The sequence below is a fragment of the Semicossyphus pulcher genome, unplaced genomic scaffold (genome assembly GCF_022749685.1).
Source record: "Semicossyphus pulcher isolate SPU_LCO1_2020_fin unplaced genomic scaffold, fSemPul1.0.p SCAF_23, whole genome shotgun sequence".
Lineage (NCBI taxonomy): Eukaryota > Metazoa > Chordata > Actinopteri > Labriformes > Labridae > Semicossyphus > Semicossyphus pulcher.
Genome location: NW_027211697.1, coordinates 8,251,145 through 8,265,940, shown reverse-complemented (window position 1 = coordinate 8,265,940; position 14,796 = coordinate 8,251,145). Strand labels below are relative to the sequence as shown.

Genomic DNA, 14,796 nt, shown 5'->3' with positions numbered 1-14,796 from the left:
ACATAATAGAATACATAAATAGAATTAATTCCCTGTTTGAATTATGATTCTACTTTTTGCTTGTGGGCTACACAATGCTGTTAGAGGACAAAAGGAAACAACATTTAGGCCTTAGAGGAAATATGCATCACACAACTAAAGGCTTTGTTTTGTCTTTTTTATAGGCTGATTATTAATCTTCACCCTTACTTATTGAACACTTAATAGACTAAAAGTTGCTTCAGGCAACTGAGAGACAAACACATTGATTCATAAATAAACGCTTTAAATAAAATCTTTGGTTAGACACAACTAACTTTCTTAAACATTTTTTTCATGTTTTTTATAGCCTGGAAACCAGACAAATCTGCAAGCTTATGTATAATGTGCTCTAGCAGATGCGTTTGTAGCCCTCCCGTTCAGACAGATTTCCCTCTGACCTGATTCAGGGCGGGCCAATCATAACGATTTATCTAAAAGGGGGTAAATTTAAGAAACTGCACAGTCCCTGCCACCCTTTTCTCCTTTTTAGTGGTAACTTGGTGGAACTTAGCAAGCTTAAAACTGAGTGATTAGTTGTAGTAACGTTAACATTTAAATTACAATGACGGTTACAGCTGGCTCGCACATCGCTGAAGTGGTTGCCATAGGTTGCACATATGCATAGCGTCACCCCGTCCATTAACGGGACTGGCCCCTTAGGTTTGCGACTTTTCAAACCTGCCAATGTGAAAACGTGTTGTTCAGCCTGTCTTTGGTACACTGCCATGGCCATGGCGATGACTGCTTATGTTGTCCCTGATATTTCTTGTAGCACATGAAAAACACCACATGGAGATGTTTACAAGGTTAAACACTTGATTTTCACTGGAGGAGGTCTTTAACTAGAAGCCATATGTTGCTTTGCATTGGATTTTGGAACTAGCTACCTAGTCTAGCAGCCTACAGCTATGTCACAAGTTTCGTTGCTATGATTGGTCGTATTTTTGGTTTGCATCTGCAAATGGATCTCAAAACAAAAAGCGTTTGTGAACTGGTCTTGCAATGAGAGGAATATGTCTTCATGAAGTCTCGTACAATTTACACTCTTAAAACATCTTTTCTCCAAAACTACTCACCTCCTCCTCCCAGCAGCCATATGGGCTTGGATGTTGTCTAAGTGGATCTGATCTGTGAAAGACAAACTTTTCACATTTGTCATATTTCTTCCTCTAAGAGCCCTCACCCCCCCTTTATACTTCCATCTGTTTTGTTTACCCCTTTTCTCTCAAAAACAGATTGTGCGTTAAACATATAAGACCTCTATTTTCAGCAGGAACTTTGAGTTCTTTATCCCCTTCATGGCTAAAACCACATCAGAATTCTGTTTGCTACGGAAAATGTATCAGAGCGGCAGAGACAGGATCCTTATTTTCAACCTTCCTGCCGCCTGAGCCTCAGTAATAGGAAGGATTTGTGTCCAAACTCCCCCAGAGTCAGTTTACTCATACTGCTAACAGTCTGCAGTGATGCAAGCAATGATTTATTTCCATCATATACTTGATTGCAGTGAGTTCAAGCTACACAAAAGGTCAGAGGTTAGTTACACTATGAACTGCCTTTATGAGCAGTTTCCATCAACAGAGGATCACTTACATCAGCAAGTCAAATCCGGACTGTGATCCCTGGGGCTACGCAAAAAATGTGCTAAGTCCTTGTTTACACTCACAATGACTCATATGTTGAGGACTTTTAACACCATCTGTGCTGCAAAACCACACAAAAAAAGGCACAACACATCCAGGTTGACACTATCATCTTCAGCGGTGAAACAACGCAGGAAGTTAGTAAGTGCAAAGACAGGATGAGGAGTCTTATTCTATTTTCTATTACATCCTGTCATGATGTGTGTCATATGTCACTGTGGGTGTCGTGTATTAGTGTGGTTTTTTTCGTGTTCTGTCCACCAGCATCCTGTCACTGTAACCTTGTGAGTATAATGAAACCCGCTGCCTGTCCTCTCCATTAGACCAGATCCCTCTGGTTATGATTACGGGCACATGGGGCATCGTCTGTACAAACCGGCCTGAGCAGATAAAGATAGAATTACTGTAATCTTTGCAACCTAAACTGCATGGATGTGCAAACAAAAATGACTTTATTCAGCTGGTTAAAGAAAACTAACAATATGGCTTTATGCTTTTCAGGACAGTTATGTTCCAGCGGCACGGATAATAAGCTCTATATTAACCCTGTGACCAACCTAGTGACACGTCAGCGACAGTAAAACTCCAGTAATGACACAGTAATGAAACAGTAATGACACAGGACATCATGGGGCCGTTTAGCCTCCAGGGACACATTAGGGTTTTGTGGCTGTGGAAAAAAGCTGTCTGCAGCAGCCAAGGAAGCAAGACAAACAAAAAACGACTCCAGGATATTTAGTGTCCTTGTTCCTCCAAGGATGGATCACTTCACAGAGGCGGTGTAATAGCTGGACAATTATTCCTTAGTATTCAGATCATGTTATGAGCTGAACAAATGGCCACACTGAATGAACAAGTAATAACAGATAAATGCCTTGATTCTGTGGAGACCTGAGCACCGCTGCTATAATAAACTGTATCAGAGTTAACCGAGAGTGACACTGGGAGGACGGGTTTTTTAGAATATTAGATTTGTTTTCTATCTTTAACCTTAATTTACCCCATTCATCCTCCTGGGCTCAGGAATAATCACCTAGAGAGGTGCGGCAGCTCTTAAATCCTTTTACTATTTGAGTTCTGCAGTGAAAGTGAGACATAATTCTCCCTGAATATCATCCTGAATTAAATGCTGGAAAAGTGAATCATGATAAACAACTAGATCTTTTTTAAAATGAATAAATATCTTCTCATTCTAGTCTGTAAACATCCCATGACCCAACGTAATAAACAGACCCAAATATGTGCAGCTGAGTGACGCATTATGCAACTTTTTTTTTAATGTGCATCTCTCTTTGTTCAGTGAAAGGTTGCTTTGTTCCAGCTGAGCACAAAACACATAACAACCACATTTTAAACGGAGCCGATTCTGTAACCGCTCAAAATTTCCATCAATAACAACATCAGCCAATAGGATTAAACTTTAAACGGCAGACCTCCCAAGGCACTCATTTTGACTGTTGTAAAATTTTGCACAGCAATAACTTTGTTACTTTCTGACCATAGGAGCCAGACTGTTGTTTTATTATAGTTGCAAAACACAAATAAGTGAGTTTTTCTACATAAAGCTGGCAAAACAGTCATAATGACTTCATGCATTATGGCCAGTATAGCATTTCAGTGTTTTCCTCTGTCTCTCGCTTTGAGGATCTAACTAACCTTTAACCCTTAGATGCATAAGTGGGTCATCATGTATTGTATGTGTGTGCATGTGTGGATTTATTTATATAGCTACATATTGATCGATAGGTTTGCTTGTCATTCAAAACATTCTCTTCCTTTTATGTTTAACCTAACAACAGGTGTGTTGTTGACACAAATGCAATGTACCTGTGTGCAATGATGACAGCCAGTCACAACTGCATACAGTGAGGAGACTTTTACACTACATGTCACATTCACCCATTCACACACTGATGGCAAAGGTGTCAATCTCCAATCAGATCTATGGACGTTCATACCGCATGTCTATGCCACCAGGAGCAAATTGGGGTTCAGCGTCTTGCTCAAGGACACGTCGACATGTGACTGCAGCAGTCAGGGATTGAACCACCAACCTTCTGATTGAGAGACGACCAACTCTACCACTGAGCCACACACACACACAAAAAATGGATGTTGACATTTTTCTATTGCTGTTTTGTGTAACTGTCTTCTTTTTCAGTTATCAAAATGGTCAAAATGTTTTTAAATTATTTTAAAATGTTAAAAATAAAAATATTTTAAACATGAAATCACATGGAATCATTCTTGTGTGGACAAAATATAATGCAAACTATAATACAAATGATTACTCTTAAGCAAAATGGCATAAAAAAACATGAATTCTAATACGGGTCATTTTAGTAGGGTCCAACCACTCGTGCATGTAAGGGTTAAACTGGCAACCACTGCTGGATAAGATAAGATAAGCTAACGTGTCACTAACTGGGCGTTGCTTGTGATTTTTTCAACTAAAGTCGCCACAGACAGCCAGTCTGTGAAAGTGCAAAGGCTTTCATCAGCGCTCCATAGGCTCAATCACCATTGCATTACCTCATTCTGCAATAGATAGTGACTTAACAGACATGTATTTAAATGAAAATCTTTGAGATCATCACTTTAAAGCTCCTGTGAGGAACTTTCGGTTTGTGACCATTGTTGTGACGACTGTGGACAGAGCTGCACCTCTTATCTCCTTTCCTGATTTTGTCCTATATGTGCTTAAGTGGTGTTTTTTAACAAAGAATCTCATATTTATCACTCACTGTGAATATTTATCATGGAAAATGTAAACAAAGGCACCATGCAGTTAGTCACTTCCTCTGACACCTACCCCCCGCCAGCAGCTTCAGGCATTTAAAATAACTATGTAGAAATAATCAACCATGTCGCTGATGGTCTGGTTTGCTTTTGTAGGTATATATAGAGTAATCAGAATTAATTTCAGTCTGTTTCATAACCAGTGAAAAACTCCTCACAGGAGCTTTAATAGCACAAAAAAGTCTCTTAAAATCAGTTTGTTTTCCTGCACTTTCGCTCAGTTTTATAGTCTTCTCAGCCTGCCGACTGTTTTGGCTATTTTGAGGTGTATGCGTTCATACGTGTCAATGAAGGTTTATATTAGGCACTGAATCATTTTGTAAGGTATTGTATCATAAGATCTCAACAATGGATCGGCTTTAATTTTGTAAAGAAACTAATAGATATGGTGTTATTTGATCTCATATCTGCAGGTTTCTGGTTGTTGATTCACATTTTGTTTAACTAACCTTTTGTTTTCTTCTTTCACGCCCTTTCTTTGGCGATTGCATTACCAATCCTAACATGACAGTCCATTTATCCAAGTGAAATCTTATGAATATAACATCTGAATAGTCAGCCATTGCTAGTCTAGCAGTTATAGAAGTCTGATCGTTAAGTGCTAAAACTCTTCAAACTGAACAAACTCCAGCCAAAGACAAAATGCTTTTATTAGCACACAAACTTCTACATACAGCAGCAGTACTTAAAGTGTTGCTCTAAACCACACTGTTATGTAACGCAAAGACTGTGTTGTTAACCTCACACTAATGCATAGCTCGCTTATTTAATTGGACGCCGTCTGCGGTAGCTTCTTGTTCAGCCAAATATATTAACATCCATTAGAAGAAGCCTCTACAGAGAAATATGAGCGCTCTGAGCAGGGACTGTAGATAACAGAGCCCCTTTGCTAAACAGCATCATGCCCAGTCACTAAACATTACAACAGGCCTTGTGTGCTGCAGCAGAGGCTCGGCATGGACACAGAGAGCTAACAAAGTTAAAACCCAACACCGTCACAAGTTAAGCAGATCAGTCGGCAAATTCAATTAAACCTTTTTGGAAGCTCATTTATTCGCCTCTATTCTAACAGGACCTTTTTTTGTTTTTCTAAAAATGTATTAAATTATACATAAAAGGACAGTTATGTCTGGTGATGTTGCTTTGGAAGTTTTTTATGGAAGCCCCCTGCTTGCTTTTGCATAAATTGGCAGTACAACAAAGAAACTTTGAGAATTCAACCTGGGAAATTTGAGATTCTGGCAGGGAGTGGAGCAAAGCACAAGACTGTATATTGTAAAAGCACGGTATTCAAAGGCTGAACCCTGCAGTCGAGCAATTGGTCCACAAAGTTTGGTGGATGCAGTCAGCTGAGCAGTCAGCTGAGGGATTTAGGCTACAAGTACGACCACCTAGCTGTCAGCTGATAGGGGCCCTGTCATAAACACAGCTTACTTAGCCTTATCTGTATTCTGTAAGTAAAAAGGTAACAAGTGCAGCTGCTCATTAGCATTCCTGTTTTGACCTACAATGCTCTAAACATGTATCCTTACTGTGAGAAAAGCACATTCGGTTTTTAATGCTGCTACTGTAAATATGTGTTCTCCTCATGGTCATATTACTCATGTTTAACGGTATTTTTTCTGCTATTCATTATGGTATGTTTATTATGTGCGTGCATCATGTTCGGAATTTAAAGCAGATCGAGTCCAGACATTTGAGAAGTTAACTGTAACTGGTAAATGGTAAATGGACTGTACTTTTATAGCGCTTTTCTAGTCTTTGCAACCACTAAAAGCTGCTTTTACACTACATGTCACATGTCACTTTCATACACTGATGGCAGAGGCTGCTATGTAAAGTGCCCAACTGTCAATCAGTTATCACTATTCATACCCGTTGGCTATGCCACCGGGAGCAATTTGGGGTTCAGTTGCCCAAGGACACTTCGACATGTAGACTGAGGAATCTGGGGATCCAACCTCTGACCTTCAGATTGAAAGATGACTGACTCTACCACTGAGCCACAGCCGCCCGTACAGTCTGTCAACTGTACATACTGTATGTTTATTTATTATGTTGAGTAATGAGATTTTTGGGGGGGGCAAAAATGAGAAGACACATTATCTACACTGCTTATCCTGTTCAGGATCACGGGGGGCTGGAGCCTGTCCCAGCTGTCACTGGGCGAGAGGCGGGGTACACCCTGGACAGGCCAATCATAGGGCTGACACATAAGCTGCGGTTCCACCTCAGCACCGTAATGAAGCTCCGTCTTAATGCCACCTTCCTCTACATTGGACCACGCAACGCCGGCGAAAAGCCGCCCCAGTGTGTGTTTTTAAATAGCATTCCAGCATTTCCGAAGCAAAACATGAGGTGTAAACAAACAGCGCGTGCTTCAAATACACACACACAGCTCTGTTGCGCCCTGCCGGCTCAGCAGTTAACACAGACGCCTCTGTTACTACCTCCGATGCCGGCTCAGAGGCTGAACGCCTTCGCCCCACTATTACGCCTCTGTGCGCTCTACAAAGAAGACGGAACCTAACAGAGGCGTAATGATCCCGCCTTGAACTGGCAGTGTAAAAAGGGCTATAGTGACGGACAACCTTTCACGCTCACACTCGCACTCACACCTACGACAATTTAGTGTCACCAATTAGCCTAACAGGCATGTCTTTGGACTGTGGGAGACAGTCGGAGTACCCAAGGGAAACCCACGCATGCAAACTCCACACAGAAAAGCCCCCTATGTCTAACCAGGAGCCTCCTAGCTGTGCAGCCCGAGAAGACATTCATTTAATGTTTATTATAATTTGCTTTTTGGTGAAGTTTGTAAGTTTTTCTTGTCTAAGATGCAAGGAAGACATTTTTTTCACAATAAAAACAGTATATATGACCTGATTTGTATCTTGTATCTGCCGGATTTTGGTTGTTAAAACATTTACACTTCATGTTCTGGAGTGAAAATAAAGTTTGTGTGGAATTTAAAGAAGATGGATTCAAGTTTGAGTAGAAAAGTTCCCCCAAAAAGAAAAAAAATAGTCCCTAGTTTATTAATACTCTTGTGTAGACTCCCTGCTAAGGTTTCCACATGTGTATCTGTGAGTCATCATTGTTTGACCATCTACTCACCATATGACGAGGCCTGTGATGATAGCCGCCCACGTGACACAGCAGTTGTTTGGCCTTTTGGTGTCTTCATCTATGTCCCTGCGCCAGCAAAACAGGCAGATCAGGTAAACCGTCAGAACCAGCAGGCTCAGACCCAGACCCACTGCACCGACACCTGCTAGTAATATCACAGACTGAGGCAGGAGAGTGGAGGGACAAAGGAGAAAAAAATCATCACTAAGAAATCGTTTTATTTTGAAAAACACCAAAACTTAACTTCAAACTTCACCTCAAGAGCCGTCTCGAGATGTGAGGTTGGTTGACCCCATCAATCACCGGTATCAAACAACACTCATGTGTAAAGATATGTGTAACACCCTCATCTATTTATCATCGTCTTACAGCGAAGGAGATGGGAAAGTTGGTGGTCTTTGGGGGTGAAAAAGAGAACCCACGAGAATATAATCCACAGAAAGGATCCAAGGCTGTGGGAGGGAAGCATCATGTGACTCAATAGCTTTCATGCAGTCTTGTGATTTCTGAGTGTACAAAACATTTAAAGCCCGAAGGACGGAGAAAAACACTGATAGAGAGAAAGTAGGAAATACTGTATTGAAACAGTCTGGATGCTCGGTACATGAAACACTCTGTACTGTGATGATAAATCCCCATGGCCCAGCATTTTTTTATTCACTGAAAAGCTGTTACTTTTATCAGCACATAGTAAGTGAAGAAACACAGAAGTGGTAGGATGCTCCGAGGCAGACAAAAATGGAATTGTTTATTTCCTCCAGATTATATTGAGGGGAACATTTTTTCTTTTTTTTGCATTAAACCGATTTTGTTTTCAATCCTGTCTTATTTTCCTACAGTCATGTCAGACAGTGTGACCACTTTATTGAGCCATCTTATGGAAGCTTTTTTACATTACTTATCTTAAGCCAGTAGACAAACACGCTGATCTGTTTGTCTTTAAAGCGGCATCATAAAACAAATCCCCGATCATTTAAGGAGTGTTTACACTCCTGTGCAAACATGGCTGCTGGTAATGGCTGATATTTTCTGGACCAAAAATAAACACGACTGCGATTGCCCTTGTGAGGATTACCACAATAAATTAAAGGAGAAATTCACTCCTGGAAAAAGTCACTGTCAGTTAAAGAAAGCTGGTGTTCTCTGTAATCGATAGAGGCAATAATATTTTAAATTGGCTATGGAGAAAGTCGTACAAACAGCTCGTGGGTATCGCCCATTCTACATTCCTACAACACCCAGTGTGCATTGCACCCCTCCCTCTGAAAGGGAGCAGACCAGCAAGAGACGCCGGAATGAAATACTACCGTTTTCACTGCAGGCAATGGGTCAGAGCGGTACAGAATCCAAAATACGACGAGAATATACCGGTGGATCGTCTACATTTCATATCTGAGGATTTTGAATGAGACATGACATCAGAGGCGGGCGTCCTAGATTGAGGAAGTGTAGTTTAACAAGCTCCCTGTCCTTCGCCATATGATGCGTTTTACGTAGTCTGGCGGAGGTTTTCCAGGGCCCATGTGAGAAGCAGATAGCGTCCTCCAAAGGCACAGAGCGAAATTGCTATTTTATAACATAATGGCATTAGCTCCCCATAATAGCATGATAGGACTGAGGTTGAAAATCGGCAAACTGGCCCTTTAAATGGGCTCAAACTCCTAACACTGAGCTCTTAGTTGGTTTTTAGACAATGCACAGAAAAAATACAACCTTGATTTTACTTGCAAAAAAATTTGCACTTAAATTTTAAAGCACTCAAGTTCAGACAGTCTGAGTGTGGCTGACTAAGCAGACTACAGCCTGTGTGACTAATTATTCCATTTCGATGACATTGATACTGTGACTGAATTTAAATTTTATTCTTTTACATTTCACTTTGTCCTTCATTGTTCAAACTTCGTTTCAAGTTATGGCATGCTGATCCCCTTTTTTGGTTTGGTTTTCACCAGTCAGGTATGTTAGAATATTCCTGTTCATCACCGGAAATCAATGGTGGCCTGAAAAAGGGGCAACTGAGCTGTCAAAGTGCCCAGGCAAATAACACAGCTGATGTCCCACTGAGTGATGTAACATTAAGTACGCCTTTAAAAAAAATAGGTCAATACAGAAACGTGCCAGCAGAGATGCCCTACCTTTGCTGGCGACCGGGCCAAAACCTTAATCCAAGGATTTGCTACTGGTTGTTTTTCAGGGACACAGCTGATGAGCCACAAGGCACAGTCTGTAGAGGTTAAGGTGCCCTGATAAGACTTAACGTCACTATAACTCACACACGCTGCTAGTTCAACTCTCTCCTCTAATTTCCCACTCTGTGGTTTTATAATTAGATAAGCAGGCACTTCAATTTCCACTGGCTGCAATGCCAGAACACAGCAAAGGATGCATGAGAGGGAGGAAGAAAGAAGGGAGACAGAAACCTACAACAGCGTCTGAGATCACTGACCGGAAGGTCATTGATCTTTTATCCTCCCGAAAGGATGTTTGAATAAAGCACACTTAAGGAAGGATGCCAGTCTAATTCAATTAAAGAATAAAAACAAGCTTTAGGGTATGTGACTGTGGCTGATCTGCTTTTCCACTTTCCACCAGCACGTCAAATGAAGAACATGAGTTATTTTCCGGCTTGAGAGGCCGTGTCAGCCCTAAAGACTACCAACAGTCTCTCCGTGATGTCAGCATGGCACTCTTCACCCCTCACTGACCAGGGCTCAGCTGAGCCACAGTGACACACCGCTGGGATTCAATGAAGCACATGGATCTTGTAGAGAGAGGTACAGGGAAGGACACAGGTCGGATCTGGAAGGTTATTCTTAATGGATTCTATATTCATAAATGACCTGGAGCCCCATGGATATGCACTCACACACAGAGGCGCACAAACTCATCTAAATTCCGTTCACGTTTCATTGGGAAAAAATAGTTCAGTCTTTTTCAGCTCAAAATGAGATCAGCGTACATTGTTTTCTAGTTAAATATGCGTGTCAACAATTGTTTATATTAGATTTAAACTTTAATGATGCAACTGTCTACTGCAGCTTTGTTTGGCTCATATGAACTTCATTAGTGATTTTAATTACATTTTCGCCAGTCAAACTATCTTGTTGTGATATCATGTGACTTAATACGTTGCAAAATACTCTTTGAGGATTAATTCAACTTTGCTGTGGACAGTTGTGTTATAAATCACAGACGCACAAAGGGTTAATCAGACAAAAAGAGAGGAAGTTGTTATCACAAAATAAGTGACAGACTACAGATAGAAAACAAGTGAGCATAAGCATCCACTTTTTTTTCCTCATCACACAGCCCATTATATCTTTAAAGACTGGTCCAGCCAGTCACAGTCAAACCTGCTAAACATGACAGTTTGGGACATTTACATGCAAGCAAATGATGCTAAATGTACTCTGGGGTCATGCAAAGACTTCATCAAAGTGAAAATATTTTCTTTACTCAGTAAAAATTGTTAATTTTTTAAAACATGCCACACACATTCAAACCTCTCCTGAAAATGATAAAGAGCAGAGAGCAGAACATAACCATCACCTACAGGGAATGTGTTGTTTATAGTGATAAAATGGAAATAAAGTGTGATTGACATGTAGGTGATAATATACCTGAAGAAGCTGAGAATTTAAGAATTAGCACTTAATAGTAAGCATGAGAAAAGCCAAGGCATAAACTGCAGGTATACAGTACAGAGTTGTGTACCAGCTGAAATATTTCATTGTCCAGTTAATACAGGTCATGTGTCATCATGTGAGAACTGCAGTGCACTGTGGGGTCTTACTTTCTTCTACTTGCAGTCATGTACTAAGGAAGCTACAATGATTCACCAAATACAGTTAAATAATTAAGAAATGTTCAACACAGCAGTTTGTCTTAAACTAACGTTACTCAGTGTTGAACACAACATTTAAATATGTTTTTTTTTAGCACTGTTTTTGGAAGCCAGTCGTCCACTACAGCTCTGACGCTTCTTGTTAGATTCTGTGTAGTCTACGTGCGCTTTTACGCACAAGAACAGTTACCAACCTGCTGATAGTTCGTCTCCTCCGGTTTGAAAGTGTTGTCCACTGATTGAAAGACGAAATTGAAGTGAGGGAAATTGTGCAGCCAGTATGTCCACCACGGAGCAACGTAATCGAGCCGTACAGTGGCCATTCCTGCTTGGGAAGTGAGTCCACCGAACCACCGACTGTATGCTTCCCTTGGAGACTGTGACAATCAAAAATCCACAGGATTTGCGAAAAGTTGGCAAATAAACAAACGCGAATTCAGTTGAAGTAATATCCGAATTTTAAAGAGGAAGTTCTTCGTTTGCCATCAAACCCCCAGAACAGTGCTGCATATTAATTCCTGATCCGGTTCCCATTGTTCTGTTGGAACTGTTGAGTTGCGCTTCAGCCTCAGTGCGGGCCAAGCGTTTGAATCCGAGACACGGGACAGAGTGACGGTGTGAACCTGCCTCCTTCAGCAGAGAAGGCGTGACAAACCACTTTCTATTAAGTGGGCCAGCCAGGTCACGGTGCGCTTTGACCTATGAGAACTAGCCTACACAATGAAATGTTGATCTTCTCCACTGAATAAAAATGCCTGTGGAGATTTTTTTTTAATTAAATTGCCAAATTAACATTTAAAATAACCAAAAACCAAACAGATTTGCTGCTCACACCACATGTCAACGGCCTGCAACCGCCTCACCAAGCATTACTGTGTTTTTTCCCCCCCGAGAAAACCCAAAATGAGGTTTCAAAATAAAAGTCATAAAACATGAAAAAGCTCTGCGCCCTGCTTTGCCTTGACTCGTAGTTGCTCTGTGGGGTTTTTGCGTTAGGGGGGGCAGGGGTATTTAGTGCACTATTTATGACTTCTGCTGTTAATGTCTGACCTCTTGTGGACAATGAGGCGCACTGAGGTGAACATTAATGAGCATGGTAATGAGATCCTGCAGCCATTGGTACAGTATGTTGTCTTCTTCTTACAGTGTGCCTTTTATTTTTTCAATGGGGAAAGTTGAATTTGCAACATATAGGAATCACCACATGTGTAGTAAACGTGCAGGAATTTTATTTTTTAATTTAAAAACACATTTGCACCAGTTGGGTATGTGCATCAGACACTCTTTGGTGCAAAAACTTGCTAAGCAACATAACAACAGACATGAATAATGCTCATAAATCTATGCATACAGACGGTTGTAGCTGCAGAGACAAAGTGCACTAGTGTGTTACTGGATAGGATGTAATTCATAGAATGTTGCACACTGACACTGAATATCAGGGTTTTTAACTCAGGAGATGTAACCACGACAGAGCAATTAGCAGCATGAGAGCAATCAGCTACTTATATGTTGAGTAAAGTATAGACCCCTGGAAGAGCCTGCTAATGGGTGAAGTTGACACCAGTGCGAATGTGCTGGTATCATGTCTCAAAGTGTATTTAAAGAGTGTAAAATCCTCCTGCTTAACGCTGGCATCCATCCAACCCACCTAGCCAGCTGCTGACAGACGGCAAAGTGAACAGTGGATGCAGAAACAGTTTTTATTTAATTAAAATTAATTGCATTATATATGTTTGAAATCAGCACTCAACAATAATTGATTTGCATAACAGTGTAGCTCTCACTTTACTTTATACAAAAGTTAGTTCCATCCAAGTAATCTGATTGGATAAGAGGCATTCCATGCGTGGTGATATACAGCACAACATCAATTGAACTTTTCACTCTGTGTATCACTCCGCCTCGGCCAGATGTTCTGAATACTGTTAATTAACATTACAGCAGATTGTGTGTGTCTAGATTAATCATGCTGGGTCCACTGCATCTCACAGCAGACTCTTATTTCACTGGTTGATGAAAATAATAAATGAAAACAAACAGTTAAATGTACATGATTAAAAAAACAGCTGATCTGTGGTAACCTGTAAACACTGTGCAGGAGAATGTTTGGGTTGCTTGGCAATAAAAGTCTAGTTTCAGTTAAGTTGAGCAACTTGTTGAGTAAGTGGAGCAAAATAGAATTGTTACTTTTAACTACTATTTGCTGCTTGTGTAACTGTTGTCTAGTGCCTACGACCGAATCACACCCGGCCGTGATGTTATTCAGTACAGCATCACTCCCTCTTGTGTCATATTGCTTAAGTAAATGCTAATGTTTAGGTGCAGAACAGACAGTGATTCTAAATTCCTTCTTCTTGATGATACTTCTGAGATTTAATGAGACATTAACAGTATTTTTTCACCTTGTAGCTTAAAACTGGGGCAGCTCAGTGGTAGAGTCGGTCGTCTCTCGATCGGAAGGTTGAGGGTTCGATCCCAACATGTCGAAGTGTCCTTGGGCAAGACACTGAATCCCGAATTGCTCCTGGTGGCATAGCCATCAGGTATAAATGGGCATAGATCTGGTTGGAGATTGGCACTTAGGCCTTTGCCATCAGTGTGTGAATAGGTGAATGTGACATGTAGTGTAAAAGCAGCTATGAGTGGTTGGAAGACTAGAAAAGTGTGATATAAGTACAGTCCATTTACTTAGAAAGCTCCATCAGCTTCTGTGTCATGACATTACATCTGGCTCTGACTACATTTCCTATTAAGTGTAATAGGTCTGTTCCATCTTCTTTGTTCTTTATTCAACTCGTGTTTTAAACCTCCAGAACTGCCAAAAGCGTATCAGACTTAGATCTATAAATGGGTCCAATCTTTGCTCAAATATATTGAAATTATAACTCTTATAGTCACGGCAAATACAGCTCAATTAATATTCGGTTACAGGCGGAACAGACCACTACAATACCGAAAGTAATGGAAATAGCCAGCCTTGGGAAATCAACCGAGTGAAATAAAATAAAAGTCTATTGGCAGATAAAAGGAAAAATGAAAATATGTCTTATACATTTTGCCCTGAGGAAGAGCCGTTTTATCTGCGTGGAGTACCGCGCCGTTTGCTTGCAAGCTAAACCATCTTGATGTCATATGGCTACCGCTGTAATTATTTGGATGCTTTGATGCACCTCCACGGCCAAGAGCACCAGGAGAGTGTGCTCAGAGTCTGAATCCTCCGAGTAGGTGACACTTGAAAATACACTGTATGAATATGAATTCTCGCCTGTGCTCTGCATCCACAAACAGTCGGATTTGGTGCCAGAAAACTCTCCTGTGATTGCAGTGCCAATCACTCTCAGCGTCTGAACCGAGGGA

The 14,796-nt window shown here is 40.8% G+C and overlaps 1 protein-coding gene across 1 annotated transcript in view; it reads right to left on the bottom strand.

Moving 5' to 3' along the window:
• The window catches only part of ttyh2l (tweety homolog 2, like), a 31,978-nt gene extending 20,219 nt beyond the window's left edge, over window positions 1-11,759 (bottom strand). The window contains exons 1-2 of the mRNA XM_069674459.1: window positions 11,631-11,759; window positions 7,581-7,753 (exon numbers count right to left, since the gene is read on the bottom strand). Coding sequence (XP_069530560.1) covers window positions 7,581-7,753; window positions 11,631-11,759 — 302 coding nt within the window. The remainder of the gene's footprint in view (window positions 1-7,580; window positions 7,754-11,630) is intronic.
• Window positions 11,760-14,796: the final 3,037 nt, after the last annotated feature.